Source organism: Protopterus annectens, chromosome 3.part0 (assembly GCF_019279795.1).
Source record: "Protopterus annectens isolate FY-2018-M chromosome 3.part0, PAN1.0, whole genome shotgun sequence".
NCBI lineage: Eukaryota > Metazoa > Chordata > Ceratodontiformes > Protopteridae > Protopterus > Protopterus annectens.
The window spans coordinates 1,176,221,706-1,176,248,535 of record NC_056731.1 but is presented as its reverse complement, the minus strand read 5'-3'; the positions used below and the strand labels follow the sequence as shown (position 1 = coordinate 1,176,248,535).

Genomic DNA, 26,830 nt, shown 5'->3' with positions numbered 1-26,830 from the left:
AATGTGAGTCATGGGATGACTATCAGTATTTTGAAACTAAACATTGCAGAAAACACTAACTACAAACAACAAACATCGCTGAGGAAAAAGATAGTAGGAGGACACATACTAAAAGCAGAGATGAAAACTGTATAAAAAGCAAATAAGTGGGAAATACAAAGCCAATGAAAAGTAAAGGAAAATGGAAAAAGAAATACTAGTGTGCTAGGGTGCAAAAGGGAAATTTGAAAGAGTAACTCTAAAAAAAACCTAAACTACCTGTGTACGTCAGAAAATAAAAGTTCAGCATGAAGAAGCAATAACAGGTGAGGTGTAGTAAAACTGGGCCATGAAAGGAGGTATGAGCAAAAAGAAAACTAGAAGTCAGAAAACAAAGTATGAATTACAGATCTTGCTATTAAGCATTTAGAAGCAGACTTAATTGGAACTTGTTTATGAAATATAAATACAATTTGCTACATTGAGACCCTCATGAGGAAATATGCTACATAGGTTCATAAGTGTGTACTAGGCTAATGGCCCTGGGGCCTTTACAAGCCTAGCCATAGAATTACCCTGGCATCGTGCCACCCGACCTTAGTTCCCAGTGCCTCTGTTGAATAGAGCCACTGGAGTTATCCCCGGGGTGAATTTTCTATTTCCCATCCACTCATCATGATTTCTCTTGCAGAGGGTCAGCGAGGTGCTCTGCTTGACATGTATGGGAAGTCTATTCCATAGCATGGACAGTCTCTGGGTTATGAACCTGTCCCTCCAGTATGTCCTGTTGATTGTGGTAATGAGGTTGAGATCTCTGGTGCATGTGGTGTGGAGGGATTGGGATTTCTTTAGAAGTAGCATTTCTAACAGAGCTGAGTCAGACATGGCTTTGTAAGTCAATCAGAGGTCGCCTCTACATAGGGGATATGAAACAGAGAATGGAGTTTTTTTAGTCTGTCCATATAGGACAAGTGTTTAAGGCTTAGGATCCTTTTTGTGAGGTACTTTTGTGGCCTCTCCAGTTGTTGCAGGTGTCTAGTGAGGTACATACCAAATGGGGCATTGTACTTGATTACTGGCCTAATGAGGGAAGAGTACAGGGGGAGACATTGACCTCTTTCTTCCTGGATGCAAAACACTTGGTAATGAGATGTGCCACATAGAAAGACTTTCTGACTACAGTGGCAATGTGGTTATAAAAAGAGAGTTTGCTATCAACCTGGTGTTCCCAGATCTCTTATAAAACCTTCTGCGTTCAGTGGACTACTATTAATGTGGTAATTCATGGGAACTGTTTTTTTTTCCCAAAGGGGATAACGACACATTTTTTGGCATTGAGCTTAAGGTCATGGTTCTGACACCAGTCATTGGTCTCAGTGAGGCCATTCTGTAGGATGTTAACATCACTTGAGGAGTTAATAATAGCTCCCAACTTGCAATCATCTGTGAACTTTGTCAGCCAGAGTCCCTTCATGTTGGTCTGGATTTCAGAGAAGTAGATACCAAACAGGAGAGGACCCAGGACTGAACCCTGTGGGACTCCACTCATGATTAGTCAGCAGTCTGACTTGGAGTCAGCTACTTTCACACTGTGGGTTCCATCTGTGAGCCGGTTTGCAACTCACCTAGTGATATAGGGGTTGATGCCTAGCTTAGTGAATTTTTCTATGATTCCTTAGTGGGGAATAGTATCAAAGGCCTTGGCCAGATCAAGGTAGGCAGTATGAACCACCTTGCCTTCATCCACAGCTCTGGTAACTGACTCAAAGAAGTCGACCAAGTTGAGCAGGCATGATCTACCCTTCACAAAACCAAACTGTGTGGGATCCAGAGTTTGGAGATTCCCTATATCCTTGTTTACTAGGTCCATGATGATGCATTCCATAACTTTGCATATCAGACTCATCAGGCTAATGGGGCGATAGTTCCCAGGGTCTGCAGTTACTCCTCCTTTGTGCAGAGGGATGACTGTAGCAGTGTGCCATTTGGTAGGGACAAAGCCTGAGGTGTGATTGAACAGGGCACACAGGTGAGGTGCCAGTTCACGCTGTAGTTCATGTAGAACACAGCCAGGGATATTGTCAGGTCCCACAGAATATGTATTCTTGGCCTTGGACAGTGCTGTTAACCTGTGCAGCAGTAAAACTGGGTGCCTGGCAATCTACTGGTATTGTGATTGGTCCTTTGGGGGGTAGAGAGGGGTAAGGTTGGCACTGAATCTGTCAGCCAGTATAATGGCAATATCTGTTGGCTTGGTATAGGAGGTACCTTTGTGCAGTAGCTCACAGCAAATCTGGGTATTGCCGTGGAGATTCTTTACATAACTATAGAAGGCATTGTGGTTTTATTTACTGTCTGCTGCAATTCTGTTTTCATAGCTAGCTTTAGAGGATTTAATGAGGGATCTCAACTTTTTGTTGAGGCTGATAAGGGAGTTTTTCCAGTCTTGGGACTTCACCTTATTCTGCACCAGTTTCCTCCTTCTGTTGTAGAGTTTGTTTATGGCAGGGGATCATCAGATTGGCTTCCTTTTTTTGGAGGAGAGTGTCTTGGTTCTATTGGGTATGGTGAGATCCATGCATTTGTTTACATGTTCAAACAGTGCATTGGTGTCATGCAACTATTCCCCATTTGCATATGTGCCATGAAGTTAGCCATTTCTGTTTTTAGGAGCCCAAAGTTAGCTTTGGAGAAGTTTTTCATGGTGGTTACCTTTGCGGGGGGGTGTGGATTTCCAAGGTGATTAGTTTGTGGCTGGATCTAACCAGGGAGGAGCTGGCTATTGGTGTAGAGCAATGGTCGCCCATGTTAGTAATGACCAGGTCAAGGATGTTGCTACCTCTAGTGGGGGTAAGAATGAACTGGTCCAGGGCATTGGAATTAATGAACTCCAGGAAATGTTGGGCAAGTGTACTGATACATGAGTAGTTTTCCTAGTTAATGGAGGGGTAGTTGAAGTTGCCTAGTATGAGAGTGTTAGGTTGGACCCTAACATTCTCCAGGGTGTTTAGGAATGTAGAGTGTGAGTCTTGCAACATGGTTGGGGACCTATAGCAGGCTACAATTTGAATCGGTGTCTTACCCAGTGTTAGCTGCACCTGAAGTACCTCTGATGCATTATTTTGGGCTACCAGTCTGGAGGTGTACACATCCTTTATGAATATGGAAACACCACCGCCTTTAGAGCTTCGGTCCAGGTTCTGGGGCCGAAAGGTGTGGAAAGACTTATAGCCTGGTAGTGTAGGGGCGCTTTCTATTGCCTTGAACCAGGTCTCTGTTACAGCACAAATGTTGATGTTCTCCATTTTAAGGAGTACTTTGAGTGAGTGCATTTTGAGATTTAGACTTCTAGCATTGAGCAGAATGACCCTCAGACTGCATTTGTTTGTAGCTGTTACGGTGGTAATTTGGTCTTTGGAACACCATCTAGAAAAGGCACTATAGGGGTGGCAAGAGCCTTGGCCAATATCCAGAAGCTCAGAGGTGACCGATGCAGGCCATCTCTGGCAAAGCATCTAGGTCTGTCAACCATGTCATCCCAGGTAGACTGATACTGGATCACCTTAGAGTGACAACAGAAATTAACCACTTGTTGAAATCAATCATTTTCTGCTTGTCCTGTGTTATCATTCTGGTTGATGGTAGGATGCTGCTCAGGGCTAGGGTCATACCCGCCTGGGCAACATAATCCAAGAGCTCCTCCATGTCTCTTTTCATGTAGTCCAGGGAGGTACATCTCAGGTCATTCACACCCACATGTACAATGACTGAGTTATATTTGTACCTGTTATTGAGGGACCTGAGTGTGTGCGTTATGTGGCGGATCCGGATCCTGGCACCTGACAGGCAGCTGGCTTCCTTTCTCCTTATTCAACCTAGTGAGTGGGACATCAGTGTCCTTATTCAACCTAGTGAGTGGAACATCAGTGTCCTTATTCAACCTAGTGAGTGGGACATCAGTGTCCTTATTCAACCTAGTGAGTGGGACATCAGTGTCCTTATTCAACCTAGTGAGTGGAACATCAGTGTCCTTATTCAACCTAGTGAGTGGGACATCAGTGTCCTTATTCAACCTAGTGAGTGGGACATCAGTGTCCTTATTCAACCTAGTGAGTGGAACGTCAGTGTCCTTATTCAACCTAGTGAGTGGGACATCAGTGTCCTTATTCAACCTAGTGAGTGGGACGTCAGTGTCCTTATTCAACCTAGTGAGTGGGACATCAGTGTCCTTATTCAACCTAGTGAGTGGGACGTCAGTGTCCTTATTCAACCTAGTGAGTGGAACATCAGTGTAGAGTAGAAATAAGAGAGGGAAAGGGGAGGCAGTTTAGATATCCAAGGCTGCTACAATGGAAAGTACAAAAGGGTTTGGATATGTGAAAGAATGCATCAGTAAAGCATCAGTAAAAGGAGGAAATAAGAAGAAGAGAAGATACGCCATCCCTGCTAAGAGGTCTGTAACTTATTTGTCAGACATTTCACTAATTACACTTTACAGAGTTATAGCAGATGAGCACTTAGAAGGATACAGAATTTCTTCTCATAGACAAGTCCATCATAATAGGAACTGACGCCTATCGATGTTTGAGAAAAGATATGAGTAGGGCTGCTACATGCTTACTTTGGGTTGTCATATTTTGCAGGCCTTGTATATACTGATTATCAATAGTAACACATTCTGCAGCATTATAGTCCATACAGGTACCAATGATATAGGACGTGATTCAACTTTGGGAACTATGGAAATAATGGAGTTGTTTCTGATTTCAGAGTTAGGTGACAGAGTTATCTTTTTTTGAGAAGTTAAAAAATAAATGCATCACAAAATTATTACTGCAATGTACTTCTTAAGATGTCTGATTACACAGACAAAAGTATTCACATTTGGGCCTGTATTTCTTTTGACATAATCTGTTTGAGTTTTAAATAAATATCTTACAAACTGCAATGAAATTCTCTACCTTAAGGATTAAAATGTCATACAGAACTGTTTTCCTTTAACTTGGATAATATACTTTTATTTCAGATACTCATACCATTTTCTTTGTCAACAAAGGCTCCTTGAGGTGAGGGTGGAATCCCTTTCCAAACTGTGATGGGTTTAGGATAACCAGGATCCATGGCTCTCATTTCTTCACTATACCTCCAGTACCTAGCATATAAAATGAACAGAAACTTTAGTGCAAAGGTATATCACTCAAAACACATCTGCCTTGTACATTTCATCTGCATATCAAAAAAATCTCCAAAAGATGCCTTTCAGCAGTTTTAGGATACCTGCCAAACACAAAACAAACAATGATATCTTTACTTACAATGATAATCTTATACCGCTCCATAACGTGCTACATTTGGATAACATAAATCGGTCTGCTCCCTGCTAAGAGCGAATATGGCATCATATACAATTGCTTGAAGAATATATTATGCAAAATTAATTATGTCAAATTTCCTCCCAGAATGCTTACATTTGTAGGTTAGTATTTTATGCTTCTAAGGAGGTAATCACTGCATAAGATGGGATGAGGTAAGGGCAAGCCTACGGTACCTCTATAACTACATAGTAAAAAGGTACAGAAGCATATTACAAAAGCGGATGCAATTTTAGGAGGAAAAGTTTTTGCTTAGGATTGCAGGATAGCAGAATATCTGCTATGCTTTTTTCACTTTTGATGTTACAACCAATAAAACAATATTAAAAAAAAAAAGAAATATTAACTAGCCTTCCATACATCATTTACTTTAGCAATGTTCAGCTGAATAATTAACACATGGAAAGACTCACCATAACTAAGATACATGCCTTGCCTGGCATGCACTACAGTTTATTCTTGAACGGACCTAGTACCAATTACTGCACATTAATTATATTACTATACTTCCCAGTTATTGACTGGCTTATGCTTAGATTATATTTGGAGGAACTGTGTCTCAATTCCTAAAGCACAGCAGTATTATTCTAGTATGAGAGACACTTAAGCTTAGCAGAGTGTCTCAGATGTGCAGAACTTGAGTCTGAAAGCAGATATCCCATTTAAAGGTTCATAGGTTCATAGGAGGTTATTAGGCTAATGGCTCTATGGGCCTTTGCAAGCCTTGTCATGTAAATAAAAACCTGAGTACCCCACCATAGTTAGGTGGTCATTGTTAGCAGAGTAAATCTATGAGCAGCACCAACTGCCACTGTCCATGAGGGACATGGGTGCCACCCCTAGGGTGAATTTACAGTTACCAATCCAATTGTCAAGGTTGAGCTTAAATAGGGTCATTGAGGATCTCTACTTCACATGAAGCAGGAGCTTATTCCACAGGAATGGCAATCTCTGGGAGATATATCTGTCTCTCCCACAAGTTCTCCTAATGTCACAGGCTAGGTTGAGATCCCTGTAGCAAGTGACTCTTGTCCCATCTGACTTGCAGATGTGCAGCATTTTTATTAGGGCAGGGCCAGAGACTGCTCTGTAGGCCAGGCACAAGTCATGTCTCAGCAGTCTGTATGGTATAAAGTACAGTGACAGGGCTTTCAGTCTTTCCATGTACTGTGGCTGGCCTCATGGAGACAGTGTTATTGTACAGGGCAATATAACAACTGTCAGAATACATCATGTGGCTGGCTGATACTCATAACCCTGAGTTTAATTTATTGTGGTGGTAAGGTGAGAAAGCAGACCCAATGACTGCACAATATTATGATTTCTGCTGCCCAAATAGGCAGATTCTGTTAAATTATTACTGCTACCAAAGTTATGTGTTCATGTCAGTGGTGAATTTTAAGCATCTTTCATTAATGAAAACAGCAGGGGAAATATAAGCAGTACAGAATACTTTACTGTCATCTACTACATCAGTTTATTTTTGATGATAAAACAATAGGGCCCTTCTTCCTTCATAGGTGGAGTCTTGAAGTTATGTTATTCTTAACCTGTACTCAGAATAGTTAAAGTCAGCAGTGCTTTACATCCCTTACACCACCAAAACCAAAATTAATGACTCCTGATTTCCTTTTCTGAAAAATAAAACACCAAACAGTTTTCTTAATGGAAATCTAAAAACTTAGTTTGGGATGCACTTTAACCAGTTATGTATTGAATTCCTGTAGCACTCGATAAACCTCACAACTAGCTACTTGCAGTCTGTGGGTCACATGACATCCTGAAACATATCACAAAATCCTCTGCAACCAGTCATGTCAGCAGCCTCAGACAAAAAAAATAGGCTCCCATGACTTCTTATCAGATAAATTCATGACTGGATATTACACATCGTGTAGCATTTATAAAGAAAGAAGTTGCTTCAGTGAGAGCCACCAGTTATTTCAATGATATTTGGGGGTTAAAAAAAGAACATCTTTAAGATTTTAGGTACAGCAGTTCACATAATTACCCCTTAGCTTATAAGCACTTCAATAGTTCAGCAGAATCATAAGGTGTATGCAATAAAATTAAGCACTGCACTTTCTGCAACAGTCAGGAATGGATGTCAGGTTTACAGACTAAGAATAGCACAGTGTTGTTAGATTTTAGTCCATTTTAAGATTAATGAGAAATGCAATCCCAATAAAGACACTTCAGCAGGATAAAATGTAGGAGATGCTCAAGATAAGAAGTCAGAAACTATTTGAAGACTTTTGTTACCGCTAGTTATCCCCCATAGGCTGATGGTTTAAGGTGCATTGGCTGTTGGACTTGGTCACTATTAACTTAAGTTTCTTCAACATAGATCCATTTTACCTTAGAGCAGGTTACCATTCCGGGTCATGTCCTGATACATTCTCCTCTTAAGATGGTACTTATTATTGAGTGCATGTGTGTGTGTGTGTGTGTGTCTGTGTGTGTGTGTGTGTGTGTGTGTGTGTGTGTGTGTGTGTGTGTGTGTGTGTGTGTGTGTGTGTGTGTGTGTGTGTGTATCTAGGACAGCTGTCTTCCCTTAAGGCAAGCTAGCTTTCTACATGCCACTGTATGTCATGAGATAAGTACTAGAAGTATAATCATGACCCCTTCCATGACTGTGGTATCTTTTTTTTAGTGTGTTGGCACTTGACAGTATGAATGATGACATTTCAATAGGGAACCTACATATATCAACATCTCCCTCTCTCTCTCTCTCTCTCTCTATATATATATATATATATATATATATATATATTTATTTAATATTTGTTGACCGGGAAAGTCCAACTAGGACAGTGACACATGCCTTTGGATATATATATATATATATATATATATATATATATATATATATATATATATATATATATACAGGTATATGTAAATACACACACACACACACAAACACACACACACACACCCCCCCGACACACACACACACACACACACACACACACACACACACACACACACACACACATACACACACACACACATGTACGTGCATTCCTGGTGGTAATCAAGTGTCAGCAATGAATAACAAGACTCATCAAAAATCAAGAGTGTAATTTTCACTTATTGTGGTATAAGTGGACAAACTGGATCATATGACAGTGAGGTTTCTTTAACTGTTACAATGTCATAGCTCATCCACCTCTTATTATTACAAACAGTTCAAGGAGTAATATGGGAAACACTGGTGTGAACTATTGAATAGTTCGAATTAGATGATAAAGCAACAGGTTTCTTCTCTCCTGATAAGCTGACTGTGCTACACTGAATATTTTTTTACTTAATTTAGTCAGGTTGTTTTTGAAGCTAAGTCAACAGGGTCCTTCTGCCTACCAAGGGAGGAGGCACTTGTAACATAGCTATTCTTAGCCAGTAGTAATCATAAATAAAGTGGGTACCATGCTCCCTCTCACTGGACTACACCAAAGGTAAGTATCTGTCGGTTCCACTTCTGAGAACTACAGCTCTGAACAGTTTCCTTAACTAAAAGCTAAAGAACTGAGTTTAGTGTGCATTTTAGCCAAGTTCTAGCTTCTATTACTGGAGCAGTAAGTGAATCCCAAAGAAAAAGTTCAAACTCATTATTTTGAATCAGGTGGCCCCACAATGTCCTTCTGAGTAAGACCTAATCCTGCAGCATGCAGCACTCCACACAATCAGGGCTAGTGCTAGCATTTTGGGGGCCCCCAGCAAGGTTCAGGTTGGGGGCCCTATTCATGAAAATATCAAGTGTGACCACATTACCATCGCACCCCCTTCCCTGTCAAGCTCATCCAGCACCATTTAACCACTATAATGTCACTATGTTCAAATCATTATGAATTGATGTACCAAGGTACATACTGGCATTTAGTACCAATGTTACATTATTATAAACCCCTGTACCACAGCAAGGTAGCTACTCACAGGTACACACTGACTGGCATTTAGTGCCAATGTTATATTATGACAAACTCCTGTACCACAGCAAGGTAGCAACTCACAGGTGCATGTACACACTGACTGGCATTTAGTACCAGTGTTACATTATGACAAACCCCTGTACCACAGCCAGGTAGCAACTTACAGGTGCACACACTGACTGGCATGTAGTACCAATGTTACATTATGACAACCCCTGTACCACAGCAAGGTAGCCACTCACAGAGGTGCACGCAGACACTGACTGGCATTTAGTACCAATGTTATATTATGACAAACTCCTGTACCACTGCAAGGTAGTGACTCACAGGTGCACACACTGACTGGCATTTAGTACCAATGCTACATTATGAAACCCCTGTACCACAGCAAGTTTGCCACTCAGGTGCACACATACCAAATAGCATTTAGTACCAGTGTTACATTATGGACAAACCCCTGTACCACAGCAAGGTAGCTGCTCACAGGTGCTGACACTGACTGCATACTCAACTGCCCAGATTTTCACAGAATTTCCAGATGTGACTCATGTTTGGTCTTTTCCTCAAAATTTGTAGTTTTCTGGATTTTTTGTAGCAAATCATTGATGACTGAAATCATTAAATGACAGGCATTTCAGTTTCACTTCATATCCTTCAGAATATGCATGGTAACACCTTTTATTCTAGCAACTTTTTCAGTTTATAAGAGAAATATTTAAAATTTTCCAAGATCTTTGGGGCTGTAACCCTATTATCTATGGCTTTGTCCAGATTTTGTGCCATGAGATTGAGAGCTATGACTGGCATTTAGTAGCAATGTTGTTACATTATGACAAGCCTCTGTACTGCATCAAGGTAGCCAGTCCCACAGAGGTACACAAAGACACCCACACTACTCCCCCCACAAAGACACCCACACTGACTCCCCCACAAAGGCACCCACACTGACTGGCATTTAGTAGCAATGTTGTTACATTAAGCAAGCCTCTGTACTGCATCAAGGTAACCAGTCTCACAGAGTTACACAAAGACACCCACACTGACTCCCACACAAAGTCACCCACACTGACTGGCATTTGATAGTAATGTTACATTATGACAAGCCTTTGTACCGCATCAAAGTAGCCAGTCCCACAGAGGTACACAAAGACAAAGACACCCACACTGAGACACCAACACTAACTCCCACACAAAGACACCCACAAGAGAAAGACAGCAATACAGCAAGGCTGAACACAGACACCCACACAGACTCCCTCACATAGGACAGAAACAAACTAAGACAGAGACTCTTGCACACAGGACAGACACCACACATGATAAAGACAGCATTATAGGAAGACTGAACAGAAACAAGACAAACAGCTACACAGACTCTTGCATGCAGGACAGATACCCACACACGATAAAGACTGCACTACAGCAAGACTGAACATTAACACCCACACAGACGCAGGACAGAGGCACCCACCCCCACAATACAGAGACAAGACCAGGACAAATCTACTGCAAGACTGAACATAAAGCCACACAAGATTAAGTCAGCACTACCACAAAACAGAACTGAGAAACCACTCCCAAACACAAGATGATGAAAGCAATACAGCAAAACTGAAACTGAAACAAGCAGCATTAGATAACCTGACACCACTCAAGGCAATTACTGACATCCAGAGCAGTCACACTGCAGCTATAAGACACAGAAAAGACTACAGACACACAAAACATACAAGGGAAAGCCATCAGGATTAGAGTCTGAAGTAGACTCAAACCCAAACAAACCCAAGAGAAAGCCATGGAGATTACTGGGCCTGAGGCAGATGACTCAAACCCAAAGACATGCACAAGAGAGCCATGGGGATTACTGAGATTGAGGCAGATGACTCAAACCCAAACACAAAGAGTGCAATGGGGATTACTGAGTCTGACACAGGCAGACTCAAACCCTGAGAGAAAAAAATGAAGACCAGAGTGTCATTCGTCTTCTATGTGCATTTACCTCTTCAGATTCTGACTGCTGCCACTTGTCTGTTCTTCCTATGCTTCTGTCCTATCCCCCCGATGAGTCCTGCCACTCCCAACCGTCCTAGCCTCCTGATGAGTCCTGCAGCTCCTCACGAGTCCTACCACTCCCAAGTCCTGCTGCTCCTAGCTGCCTTTGCCTAACATCCTGCTCATTCCATCCTCATGGTCCTAACTTGGAGTAAGCAAAAAAAAAAAGTGAATACACAGCATACAAGTCACACTAAGGTGCTACCTAACATTTACTGCCTGACAGCACTATAAAAGATTACTGAAAAGGAAATATGAGCACATACCTAGTGTTTTACTGGGATTTTATGAATTTTCTTCTGGACAAAGTCTTCAATTAAGCTGCCATGTGCTACACTTTGTTCCACTTCATGCTCAAATTGATAGCACAGCTAAGCCTGAAAGTCTCTCCTGATTCATTGACGAATGCAGGTATGTCTTTATGAGTTTCAGCTTAGAAAAGCTGTTTTCTGCAGTAGCCACTGTAACGGGTGCAGTCAAATAAATGTACAGTGAAACATAAGTATTTATATATATGTCTTGCAAGTGGTTGTGAATGAGGAAATTTAACACAGTGGTGATAATTCATTATCAATCATTTGAGAAAGGCTTTTAAGTTTGTGTCCAAGGTCAGAGTCATCAATGTCACAGTGGCCAGTTATCCTGTCAGTCAGTTGTTCTTTCAGAGCCTTGCAGTGTTGGAGCCATGTGTCTTCTGCAACCTCACTCAAGGCTTTAATATTTGATAAAAATCCAATGGCCTTATCAAACTCTGAAAGCTACTCAAACTGGTCAGTAAACAATTGGATTGTTGTGTCCAGCAGCACATTGAAGAACTCCACATGTAGTTTTACCACTGGATCCTGTATAGTCTCATCTTCTCCTTCATGGTCAAAGAACCGCTTTACTTTTCTCTGCCTCTTTCCTTGAAATGTGGTGCCAACATCCAGTTCTTCCACTATCTTGGAGGCTTCATCCATGGCATGTTGAAATCGTGCCTCTCTGTAATTCTTCAGCAGGTCCATAGTTGATGTCAGCACTTTGACACATGTCGAAATATGAACAAATGGACTCTGCAGAACTTTGCTTGCATGATTTACCTCTGTCAGCACATCATACCAAACCACTAAACATACAATGAACTGATATGACATAAGTTCTGAGCATAGTCCCCTTGCTTGTTGATATGTTGCAGCATCATTTGTATGTACTGCTTGACCTATCTCCTATAATGCTTCAATGACTCCCTTCAACTGAAATCTTACTGCCTTGACAGAGCCTTTCCTGCATTCCCAGCGAGTCTCTGACAGTAGCTTCACAGTGACATTTGTGTGCTGTTTCAAGATCTGCCATTGGCTCGTTGATGCTGAAAAGAGTATGTAAATGTTCTGCAGACATCCAAAGAATGACACTGCCTGTAGTGATGAATGTGCTCCATCACTAACTATAAGATTTAAATTATGGCAGGCACACGGCACATAAAAAGCCCTTGAATTTATCTGTTTTATCTGGGCCTGCACTCCAGCTCGTTTCCCCTTCATGTTGCTGCCATTGTCGTATCCTTGTCCTCGACAGTTGTTAATGTCCAGTAGATGATTTTGAAGAGTCTGAAGAAGTGCATTTGAAAGTCCTGCCCCAGTTGTATCATTCACAGGCACAAATCCCATAAAATGTTTCTCAACTGTGGCTGCAGTCCTTGAAATATTTACATACCTAACTACTACAGTCATTTGCTCTTGATTGCTGATGTCTGGCATGCAATCAAGAATCATGGAAAAGTACCTAGTGTCCTTCACCTTCCCTACAATGGTCCTTGGAATAGCATTTGCAATCAGCTGGATAACTTCATTCTGTATGTCCTTCCCAAGATCGTGATCCATTAACTCTTTATTCCAAATACGATGCAAATGTTCAGCCATGTCAGAATCAAACTGCGACAAAAGTTGCACTTGGCCTAAGAAATTGCTATTGCTATAGGTGTCCAGGGCAACACTTGTACCACGGAATACCATGTTCCATTCCGCCAAGTATTGGACAATAGCAATAATGCGTTCTAACACACCACGTCAGTGAGTTATCTCCTTTTCAACCACTGCTTGTGTCTTATCGTCCACAGTCTGCCTACTCTTTATTCTATTCTTCAGTTCCTTCCACTTCAGCATGCATGCCGTATGCTCCCATGCTCGGCCATGGCTGTGTAAAGCTTTGGACCTCTCTCTCTATGCTCTGTAACCACCTGACCTGAGAATATGGTTAGAATGTCCAAACAATTTGCATGAAAACAGTGAATCCTTTGAGACTGAATATGTCAGCTAAGTTTATTTTGCTCTGTCTCCATTAGGCAGAACATGGAAATAGTTCTCCGATGTAAATCTTTTCTGCTCATTGACTGGGAACTATGGAAACACCACTTGCACAGGTCCATGCTGAATGGCAGCTACCCTAAACTCATCCCTTATCAAGTCTGGCCAAGTTCCTAGATCCTCAAAAGATATACCTGGCACTCCCTGCAAGTCATAGGCCACATCTGTCACTAGGGAAGTATGAGCTCCTTCTGTATCAAAGTCAGGTGATCCAGGCAACACCTCTTCAGTTGAATCTGCATTTGCTGACATACTTTCACCCATGGTAATGGCTGTAGGTCCACAGGAGGTAGCCTGTGGTGTAACCGCAAGAGAGTGGTCACTTTCTATCAGAAGGATGCTGGCCTCACAGTGGGCACACTGTAATGTAGAACCATTGTGTTGTCCTGAAAGCAGACTTTTTTCTGAATCTCCCGTCTCTGATGACCCACAGAAAGATTTCATAATGGAACCCTGTCACTTTGCATCCTTATTCCTCTTCTGCTGAAGCTTTCTTTTTGCTGCTCCTGACAACTATGTATGCTTCATCTCTAACTGGGAATGGATGTAAAGCAGAATTACTACACATGCAGACATTGGGTCCTTTTGTCATACTCTTAGCAAAAAGCACTACACTTCAGGTACATGTTATGCAACTTTCTTGACCTATCTGGACTGCATAATGACAAACGTTAGCATTCCAAACACATTTTAAGGCTGGCATTACACTGTAGGCAGAAATGAAGAGAAACAAGGATGAGTAGGCAAAATAAATGCAGTGCAGCCATATAAATGAGAAAAACAGATTAGGTTCCAAAATCACATTACTATGACTGCAGGCAAAAAAGAATGAGCAACCCAATACCGAACCCTGTTCATAAACAAGCTTTGCAGTATGCAGTATTGTACCGTAAGCTGAAGAACTGCTGAGTAACAGTAATCAGTAGTGAAAAGCTAACGTAGGCAATAGGTACAAGTGAAGTGCATTACAAAATACATATTGCATAATGACTTGCACTGACATCAGTCACTATTGCACCTAGGCAGAAAGACTGAAGAATGACTAACCAGTAGGCACAAAAAAGTAATGAGAAAGGCCCAAGTTACAGTTTTATGTTAAATATCTAACACTAGAGGTGAACTTCAGCTTTTTCTATACAATTCTTCCCCTTTCATCAACCCAAACACGCAAAGAGGCCCCAAACGATGTAAAATATTGATATTACAAGCTCTCTAGAACAGACTAAAGTCTGAAAGAGCAAATGACTAGGAGAGGCACAAGTTTGAAGAGGAACACACCAAACTATGAGGCAAGAGAAATGTTACAGTGCAGAAAAAAGAATACACCTGCCCACTACCTCTCAATCTCTTGGCACACATGAACAAACCAAAATCATTGGTTGAACAAAGGAACAAAATCATGGATTTGCTAGAAAACCTCATTTTAGAGGGATGTAGAAGTGGCACATACATCGGGAGACATTCCCACAATCCTACTTAGCACAGGACCTGTGTACAAAAACATAAAGCCAGGGAATGTACCATGCAATATGTGGAGGATATGAAACATGAAGTCCATTTTTGATAGTAGCCTCAGCCCCTCTGCATTGTGCTATGCAATCATTTTGTGGGAAAGAACAAACCAAAAACCAAAAACATCTGGACATTGTGCACATTCTCGCAGGCTCCATTAATCTCCTAACCTGTCAACATAATTCAGCAGCCAGCAATAACTGCAGAAGGTGTAACATCATGGATAGTTTAAAACATTACTATAAACTTAGACAGCAGAGCAGTGTTTGCAGTAGCATGCATTAAAGTATTAGTAAATTCTGCAGAATTCTCACCCCCCCCCCCCGCCCCCACAGTCTCTGCACAATAATTCTGGATAAAGTGAAAACAAAAAACATATGCATAGCATTAACAATGTGCTTATACAGTGCATGGTCCCACATTAAAAATAATTCCAGGCAAACATTGAATGCTGCTAAATACCCTCCCAACACTAGGCATTTTAAACAATGTACAGGCCCCATCAACCTCCAAATAACATAATTCAAACAGTCCAAAATAACTGCAGAACAAGGTGTAACATCAGTGATAGTTAAATAGTACTATGAACCTAGATAGCAGAACAGTGATTGCATTAGCATGCATTAAGCTATCAGCACATTGTGAGGAATTCATACCCTCTCCAAAGTCACGGCACAATTCTGGATGAAGTGAAAAGAAAAAGGCGTAGCATAAACAATGTGCTTATACAGTCTGTGACACTCGTGCACTGGACCAGTAATCAAGGAGCCTCAGTCCTCACCACTAACACCAGTGAGGGGCATCTATATTGGGAAGGATAACAAATACACATACAGTAAAGTACAATTTCCCTTAAGAGCACACAGAGATCACAGTCAGTCTGGGGCTGGTTTCTCCCTTTATCTCCAGATCCTCAATAAGACTCCCCACTGGCACAGCTATAGGGTCCAGATCTCAACCTAGTGGGCAAGCTAAAACCTCCAGCACCCTCTCTGTCCAACCAGTGCTTCGTGTCCCTGCCCCAGTAGCTGACATACACACACACACACACACACACACACACACACACACACACACACACACACACACACACACACACACACACACACACACTTTGAGATAAGAGTTATATACCAACACACAGATACTCCTGGGAAAGGCTGGCACAGATTCTGCAGCTGTGCCCCCTTTCTGCCCAGTCTGAAATCTAGTACCAGCTGCCACCACCCACTAATATCAGCTACTAAAAAGGCCTTTAACAAAGGGTCTCCAATTATTACTGTGCAATATTATTATCCAAATGGTAAGTGTATTATCCAAATGGTAAGTGTGACTGAACAGAAAAGCTTATTGGTGTGACTTGGGCAGTATCACGATATACATGCAATGTACTCTAGAACTTAAATTATCTCTACACAAAACAGCACAGTAGAAAGGTTTAAAATATTTAATAATAAATAATAAAAACACAAGACAATACTTCTTACTACACAGTGCTAGTCACGAGATTGCAGAGAAATACTTAAAATAATACAGTAGAAAAGTTCTGACATCAATATAGAAAAAAAGACTACTCTAATCTTCCTATTTCCTAGCTATATATAAGAGAAAACACAGTTCTAAAATAAACTTACATACAGAGCATAGGCAGTGCTGGTGAATTGGATGTTCTCAAGACAAATGTAAAAAATGCTCTCTGATTCTCTCTTTAAATTGATAACACAGTTCTGCTTCACATTATATCATTCTTAACAATTTTCTGCTTTCCCAGGCTAACAGAAACTCAGAGGTTAATAGCCCTTTTGATCTTGCAGCTGGTCAGAAAGCCAGAGCAATAAAAAGAAATTATGCATGTAAATTCTAGCCATTAACTTTGGTCTCAAAACAATAGGAAGAATTCCTTCATTTAGACATCTCGGCTCTGAGTTTTGACATTAAACAATTACAGAATGCTTGACTTATCAGCCTTCCTACAGCAGAGTGCTCTGTTGTTACATTTTTGCAGTTTCACATTTAACACTATTTTTCCCATTTAAGAGAACAAGCCTGTGGCTTATATTAATATTTACAAATGACAGAATTATCTACAAATTCTATCTGGCTAGAGTGGCAGCCTTCACTTATCTTCACACAGTCCATGACCCATCATTAAAAAAACTCTGGGCAAACAATGAACACTGCAACATTCTCACAGGCCTTAACCACACTCCCAGATTTTCAACACAATAACTACGGACAATGAAAAAATTGAAGTAATTGCAACAAGGCGTAAAATCAAGTACAGTTAAACAGTGCTATGAACATAGATAGCAGAGCAGTGTTTGCATTAACATGCATTAAGATATCAGTAAATTCTCTGGAATTCTCACCCTCCCCCCAGTCTCTGCACAACTCTGGATGAAGGGAAAACAAAAAGGAGTAACATTAACAATGTGCTTATACAGTACATGACCCCCATTAAAAAAACTCCAGGCAAACAATGAACACTGGAACTTTCTCACAGGTCCTAACCACACTCCAAACCTTTCAACACAATAACTACGGACAACGAAAAAAGTTAAGTCATTGCATCAGTAGTATATTGTTGGTATATACAATAGTAGCATAATAGGGTTTGCATTAGTATACATTCAAACATCTGTACCTTCTGCAACATTCTCACAGCTGCTACCTTTCTCTCCCAACATTAGGCCCTGTAAACAATATACAGGCAGAATCAACCTCCAAAGAGCATAATTCAAACTGCCAATAATAACTGCAGAACAAGGTGTAACATCAGGGATAGTTAAACAGTACTATAAACCTAGACAGCAGAACAGTGTTTGGATTAGCATGCATTAAGATATCAGTACATTCTGAGGAATTCTAACCCCCCCCCCAAGTTTCAGCACAATAATTGTGGATGACGTGAAAAAAAAAAGAAAGGCGTAGCCTTAACAATGTGCTTATACAGTACGTGATCCCCCCATTAAAAAAAAACTGCAGGCAAACATTGAACACTGCAACATTCTCACAGGCCCATAACCACACTCCCAAACTTTCAACACATTAACTACGGACAATGTAAAAATTGCAGTCATTGCATCAGTGAGTTGAATATTGCGGTTATACACAACAGTAGAGTAACAGGGTTTGCATTAGTATATATTCAGTACATCTATACCTTCAGCACCATTCTCACAGCCGCTAACTACCCTCTCAACATTAGGCATTTTAAACAATGTACAGGCCCCATCAATCTCCTAACCTCTCAGCATAATTCAAACAGCCAAAAAAGTGCAGAACAAGGTGTAACATCAGGGATAGTTTAAAACAGTACTATACATCTAGATAGCAGAACAGTGTTTGAAAAACTTGTAAAAAACTCAAAACCTACTGCAAATTCAGCTGATGATCTACCAACAGAATTTCAAAAAATAGCAACCGAAGCCAGTTCTTACCCTGGATATTTAATAGATCCATTAATGAGCAATATGTCCCAACCATCTTGAAAATATCACATATTATACCCTTTCACAAAGGTGGAAGCTTGACAGAACTTACAAATTATAGGACCAGAGCAATTCTCTCCCCACTAGCTAAACTCCTAGAGGTGTGCATTTGTTCTCAACTTCTGCAAGTATGTCACAACCAATAATTTACTTGCCAAATCCCAACATGACTTCAGGCCTCATGCTGCAACTGCCCTCCTCAGTTATACCAACACCATCAATTTAGAAATGAAGGTAAAAGAGGATCATCTGTCTTTTTCAATTTGTTTAAGGCCTTTGACACAGTCTCTCAACAAACTACTAACTACTCTCGCCAACCTTAATATTATCCCCCTAACCCTCCACTGGCTCCAAAGCTACCTAACTGATCATAAACAGCCATAAAGTGGCTCCAGGATCTACTCCCCTCTTCTCCCAGTCACATTAGGAGTCTCACAAGGCTCCATCCTTGGTCCACTTCAGTTTAGTGGGTTTATTATTAACCTCAATACCTCCACATACCTAGCACCCAAAATCCAATATGCTGATGCCGATACACTTGGGTCACATCTACCATTCTACCATGCAACAGGTCATGTCCCAATCCAGGCTGAAATAAGCTAATCTTCACCACTCACCCATATGCCTAAAACTATTCACTTAGACATCACCTCACAAGACTGCCCACCTATCCCTGCTCTAGCCAACTACAATATCCTTCTCTGTCCCATTATCTATCTCCCCTCCTTTTCATCATCCCTATCCCATTCTCATTACCTTTTATATATATAGCATAGATATTACCAAAATAAAATAATGAGCCAACTCTGTCTCTTTCCCCCAATAGCTAACTCACACACTCTCCTAACCAATAGGCATTTAAAATTAAACGTATATTACAGCTCACATTCCTTTATATTGTCCCTTGTACAAACAGATAAACCAAACTTATTTTACATATTTCTAGCACTTGTGTACTAAGATAAGCTTTTCACTCTGGACCTCCATTGAAAAAGGGTTCTATCCCTGTCAGACTATCCAGTAAACAAATGAAAAATAAGTAAAGTAAAACTGGTACAACCACAACCCCTCACCCACAAATCCTCTTAGCACAACACGTCACTACACAAAAATAAAATAAAACTGGTACAACCACAGTCCCTCACCCCCCCATCCTCTTAGCAGAACAACGCTACACAAAAGCAAATTAAAACTGGTAAAACCAGTCCTCATCTCCCCAATCCTCATAGCACAAGAACGCCACACAAGTGAAATAAAACTGGTAAAACCACAGCCCCTCATCCCCCCATACTTTTATCACCAGAGCACTACCAAAACATAAAATAAAACTGGTACAACCACAACCCACCCCCCACCCCCATCCTCTTAGCACAAAAATTCTACGCAAAAACAAAATAAAACTGGTACAACGACAGCCCTCACCCCCCCAAAACTCTTAGTACAAGAAATATGCACAAAAAAATACAATCACCCCCCCACAAAAAATAAAGTTTAAACTAAACCCAAAAACTTACCTTTTATGCTTTCTACAGAAGGCTGCTTCCAATACTCTGCTCCCTCATCACGACTGAAGGCTCACCTGCTCTGCTTGCTTTCCGCATACCACTGCAGTCCTTTTTAAATTTCCCTTAAAAGGACAATTTTTCAGACCTTTTGAGAAATTGCCCTTAGAAGGACAGTTGAAAGAGGTATTCTCCAATGACCATGACCACTCCAAAGGCTTGAATCCACTGCTGATCCATTCTCTGATGTAGTCTGTCCTCACGCTGGTCCAAACCTGGCTCGATCTCCACAATCTGCTGCTAAGGAAAACTCCTCTGTTTAAAAACAAGAGAAGTGATCCTTATTACCCATGCATGCCATTTAAAAGACATTTTGTACAGGAATTGCTTTGCAAGGATCAATCAGGTCCTTTCTTCGTCACTTCCTACTTTAAAAAAGAAAAAAAAAAAAAAAAAAACAAGAACTTAGTTCCCAGGCTACAGCAGCCAATCAGATCCCTTGTTTCACTTAGTAGACCTGATTGAGTGCAGCTTGCCAAGGAATCAAAAAAAGAAAAGAATGGAAACACAGTTCTGATTTTCACAGTGACATCTGGGAACTGTGCGGACATCCACGTGGAGCCGAGCTGAGGAACAGTAATGGTTGGAGCAATCCACAGCTGCTGGATGGGGGGCCCTCATTCTCGGGGAGGTAATCAGGGGCTTCCTGCGACCACAGGTTTCATGGGTGCCTAACGCTGGCTATGCATACAATCTGTCAAGAGCCAGAGACATGAAATCAGGTTCTCAGAAAGCTCTTAGTATGGTTGAGTTAAGGTCATGTACACATAACAGAGGGAGTAGGATGAGAGGCCAAAGGACACTTTCCCTAAATGCAGTTTTCAGATGGATTGCTTAAATCCCACAGTGTTGATGGGGTTGCTGAAAGGGGGAATATCTCATTATCCTTGAAGTTCAGTTTTAGTTTCAATCTAAAGTGTGCACAAGGTGCTGTACACTAATCACTCTAGCAGGGATGCAGCCTGAATTTTTGAAACTGTGAATCAAAATATAGAAAGTAGTTTCACTCACAAAAAAAGTGTAGTCACAACCACCCAAGACCTTGCGTAACTTTGTACATCTTAAAGGATTTCTTTTTACTAGAACAAAAAAAAAACAAACACTGAATCACTGCCTTAAGCAAAGATACCCAATTAGTCAAACGAGTACTTGTAAAAAAGCTATACTAAAATATATAACCACAAACCATAATAATTTGACAGTTTTTAAATTTAAACTCTAGTACATCTCACAGCATTAAGTAAACACATTTATTTTTAAAAAGTGGAACTGATATCATATATTGTGCATAACTGGCTTTGCCCATACATCCTTAAATCTATTTTTAACACTTTGCAAGTAAGAAGTTTTAATACAATCAATGAGTTGTTTCAGTATTACTTCAGAAACAACAGCTTATGATTTTAGGCAGACTACTTCAATTAATAAAGCAATTGGCATATATCTACTCAAATAATTCATCAGGACCACAAGGTGCACTCAGTGAAATTAAGCACTACACTTGAGAGACAGATTAGCTGGTTCAGAAACTGAGGCTAGCACAGGGTTTTTAGATTTAATTGGAATAATAGGTAAGCGTTATCCTAATCATGCCTGACAGCATTTAGGAGCTTTAGTTAAAGACAATTTAGAAGATGGTCAAGATGGCTGAAGAAGTGTGTGAAGAGTGTCCTTTTTTCAAGGTAAGAATGGAATGCTGAGTACTGACACACAGGGAGGGGTCGGTTCAGGGGTATGAGTGGCACAACCAAAATAGCTCTGTAGGCAAATGACTGCAATAATGTAATAAAAATGTTTGCTATTATACTAATGTGGACCATCATATATGCAAATAATGACCCCAGTTATGGTGAAGCTACTCAGACATTTACAGAGTTAACATAATGAGTACTGCAGCTCATCGTTTTATGCATGCAAGAAATTGTTTTGTGCTACGATGCTCACAGCACCATCAGCATTAGCTGACCAACATGTGTAAGGGGCCCATCTTCAGAGATGATGCTCACCGTGTTGGACATCATAACCTTACATGTCACAAATGGGTCCATCAGTAGCAAAAATATTCTCACTTCTATGACTAGGACATTGTCACCCACAACTGTATGCATAATCAAGGGTGGTACATAGACAGCCTTTCCTAGTGCAAATTAAGGTTTGTATAGCATTATCCATCTTCAATATATAGACCGTTTGGCCTGACAGGTCTCATTAGAACTTTTGTAGATGTCAGCCTTACAGATCCAGCTGCATGTGCTTGACATGATACCCAGCATGTAGAAGAGAATGCAAAGGGGCACATATGATTTTCATGGGCAGAAGATGAGAGAACTGTCCCTTTTGGGTCATTCGACAACAAAGGTATATGGGTTATGTAAGGTGGATGTAGTAGTCACAGAACCCTAACCTAGTTGTAAGGGTTATGTAAGGTGGATGTAGTAGTCACAGAACCCTAACCTAGGTGTAAAGGTTATGTAAGGTGTATGTAGCAGACACATAACCCTTACATAGGTGTAAGGATTATGTAATGTGGATGTAGTGGTCACATAACAGTTACATAGGTGTAATGGGTATGTAATAATGATGCAGTAGTCACAGAACGCTTGCCTAGGTATAAGGGTTATGCAAGGTTAATGCAGTAGTCACACACCTCTTACATGTGTGCAAGGGTTTTCTAAGGTAGATGCAGTAGGTACAGAACAATTGCTTAATTTTAGGGGTTATTTAAGATGGATGCAGTAGTCACATAAACCTTAGATAGGTGCAAGAGTTATCTAAGGTGGATGCAGTAGTCACGGAACACTTGCCTAGGCGTAAGGGTTATTTAAGGTAGATGCAGTAGTAACAGAACCCGAACATATGTGAAACAGTTATGTAAGGAGGATGCAGTACTCACATAACCCTTACATAGGTGTAAGGGTTAGGTATGGTGGATGCAGTAGTCACATAACAGTTACATAGGTGTAAGGGTTATGTAAGGTGGATGTAGTAGTCACATAACCCTTACATAAGTTTATGGTTTATGTAAGGTTGACACAGTAGTCATAGAACCCTAACCTAGACTTAAGGGTTATGTAAAGTGAATGTAGTAGATACAAAACCCTAACCTAGGTGTAAGGGTTATGTAAGGTGGATGTAGTGGTCACATAACCCTTACATAGGTGTGTGATGATGTGAGGTATTGCCAACTACTCCAGGAGAAGTAGGGCATTGGATGTGTAACATGTCAGCATAGCTAACTGGAATTTTGTAAAGAATTACATGTCATTTGTATATCAAACGAATTTGTACAGATGCTTGTGTTGAAAAATGTATTTGTAAAGCTGCTTGTGTTAAAGTATACTAATAGTGTGCCCTACTGGACAGAAAAAGAAATATGCATGTATTATTGTAACTGTTTAAATATACATGTTTTAACAGATGATAGTGGAACAGAAGAGGTTAATCTCAATCCGCCTAACTTTGAAAATAGTTTGAAGTAAAATTACCTGGCTTACGCCATAATGACTGCATCTAACAGTTCTTAATGCAGCCAGAGAAAAAAAAGGCTGCACTAGGAAGCTTTCTGTATTGTCTTTGGGGTGAACTAATTACTACTTTGGAAGGATGGAGGTTTGAAATTGTTTTTTGACTTCCAGAAGCTACAACAGATCTGAGCAAAACTCTATGTGTGTATTATTGACACATATGTGCTAAATCCTGGCAGTTTCTAGCATTGGGGGGGTAGCATGGGAACCAGAAGTCAGATGGTCAGATGTATGTGATATCATTCTGTAATCTAGGACAAAAATGATGGTTAATACTAGATGAGACTAAAGTCTCATTGCAGTCTGTTTTTGGAACCTGACAGAGAAGGATCCCTCACCTTCTTCATCTTGCCTTGCTCTAGTATATGAACCAGGAAATAGTAATTCTCTACATCAGTCAGGAAACTATAGAGAGATTAGTTCAGTACTGTTTTTCTGTATCTGTGTGAATTTATTCATCTGTGTTATTTTAATATTTCCTGTGATTGAACCTCTGGTGTTTACTGTAAATAGATATTTAATATTTATATGTTCTTTTTTATTTATTATTAAATATTTTTAAACTTCTCACTGTGGCTTGTCTTTTAGAGAATATTTTAATCTCTGAGAGTAATTTTATAGGTTCATAGGTGTTTACTAAGGGCATTTTTAAGCTTAGCCATGCATCCCAAATCTCTGACAAGTTTTGATACCCTTGATACGTGTAAGCAGGGATTTGGGAGATGAACCATTTGCAGGTTACCTGTGTCCATTAGAGATATAGGTGCCAAACCAGGGATGAATTTCCGATTTTCCATCCAATTGTCCAAGTTGTACTTGAATTGGGTTCACATGGATGGGGAGCCTGTTCCATAAATATAGTAGTCTGTGAGATACATACCTATCTCTCCAGCAGGACCTATTTATATCACAGGCAATGTTTAAGTCTTTAGAATGGGTAATTCTGGTGCTGTTTGTTTTGTGGATATGCAGGATGTCCATCACAGTGGGGTCTGACAATGCCCTGCATGCCAAGCAAAGATCTCCCAACCAAATATATTTGGTGACAGCTTTGGCTGCTCCTGAAAGCCTTGCTGTTGGTCAAACTACCATTTGTATTAATATTAATTTCACTCAGTATAAATGGATACCCTTGTAAGAGCCTTAGAGTAGCTGGTGTTGGAGTGTCTGGTGGTGGTGTACCTGCCTTTTAGTCTGGGCAGAAGGGGACATAGCTAGTAAATCTGTGCTTTCTTTTTAAAGGTGTGTGTGTGTGTGTGTGTGTGTGTGTGTGTGTGTGTGTGTGTGTGTGTGTGTGTGTGTGTGTGTGTGTGTGAACAGCAAATCTCAAAGATTGTGTGTGGCAGCTGTTTGGAGCAGAGACACAAAGCAATGGTTTCATAAAGAGGGTGCTAGAGAACTTGGCTTGCACATTCGGCTGAGGGTTATGTAGGGTTGATCTAGTAGTCACATGAACCTTACACATGTATAAGGCTTATTTAAGGAGGATGTAGCAGTCACATAACCCTTACATAGGTGTAAGTGTTATGTAAGGTGGATGTACTAGTCAGAAAACCCTAACCAAGGTGTAAGGGTTTTGTAAGATGGATTCAGTAGTCACATAACCCTTACATAGGTGTAGGGGTTATTTAAGGTGGATGTAGTAGTCAAAGAACACTACCCTAGGTGTAAGGGTTATGTAAGGTGGATGTAATAGTCACAGAACTGTAACCTAGGTGTAAGTGTTATGTAGGTGGCTGTAGCAGTCAGAGAACCCTAACCAAGGTGTAAGGGTTATGTAAGATGGATTCAGTAGTCACATAACCCTTATATAGGTGTAAGGATTATGTAAGAAGGATGCAGTAGTCACATAACACTTACCTACATGTAATAGTTATGAAAGGTGGTTTCAGTTGTCACAGAATGCTTGCCTAGTTTTAAAGGTTATATAAGGTGAATGCAGTAGTCACAAAACTGTTACAAAGGTGTAAGGGTTATGAAAGGTGGTTGCAGTAGTCACATAACCCTTACATAAGTGTAAGGCTTATGTAAGGTGGATGAAGTAGTCATGGATCCCTTACATAGAAGTAAATGTTATGTAAGGAGAATCCAGAAGTTACAGAACCCTTGCAGTAATGACATAACCCTTACATAGGTGTAAGCATTATTTAAGGTGGATGCTATAGTCACATAACCCTTGCATCGCGTTAAGGATTATGTAAGGTGTATGTAGTTGTCATAAAATCCTTACATAGGTGTAACGGTTAAGTAAGGTGGATGCAGTAGTCACAGAACACTTGCCTAGGTGTCAGGATTCTATAAGGTGGATGTAGCAGTCAAATAACTCTAACAGAGGTGTAGCCATTATGGAAGGAGGATGTAGTAGTCACAGAACCCTAAACTAGGTGAAAGGGTTATGTAAGGTGGCTGTAGTAGTCATGGAACCCTAATCTATGTGTAAGTATTATGTAAGGTGGATGCAGTTGTCACATAATCCTTACGTAGGTGTAAGGGTTAGGTGATGTGGATGCAGTAGTCACAGAACACTTGCATATGTGTAAGGATTAATTAAGGTGGCTATAGTAGTCACAGAATCATTACATAAGTGTAAAGGATATGTAAGTTTAATGGGGTAGTCACAGAACCATTACATAGGTTTAAGGGTTATATAATGCGAATGCATTATTCACAGAATTATTACATAGTTGTAAGGATTATTTAATGTGGATACGGTAGTCATTGAACCCTAACATAGGTGTAAGAATTATGTAAGGTGGATGTAGTAGGCACATAACCCTTACATAGGTTCATGGCTAACGGAAGATGGCTGTAGTAGTCACAGAACCCTAACTTAGGTGAAAGAGTAATGTAAGGTGGATGTAGTAGCCGCATAACCCTTACATAGGTGTAAATGTTATGTTAGGTGGATACAGTGCTCATAGAACTCTAACCTAGGTGTAAGGGTTATGTACGGTTGATGTAGTAGTCACATAACCCTTGCATACGTGTAAGTGTTATGTTAGGTGGATATAGTACTCAGAGAACTCTAACCTAGGTGTAAGGGTTATGTAAGGTAGAATCAGTA

General features: G+C 40.5%; 1 protein-coding gene across 2 annotated transcripts in view; it reads right to left on the bottom strand.

Moving 5' to 3' along the window:
• MMP16 (matrix metallopeptidase 16) overlaps positions 1–26,830 on the bottom strand; it is a 1,817,877-nt gene that overhangs the window by 7,846 nt on the left and 1,783,201 nt on the right. For both annotated transcript variants that reach the window (XM_044065394.1, XM_044065395.1), the window contains one exon: positions 5,016–5,131. In XM_044065394.1, coding sequence (XP_043921329.1) covers positions 5,016–5,131 — 116 coding nt within the window. The remainder of the gene's footprint in view (positions 1–5,015; positions 5,132–26,830) is intronic.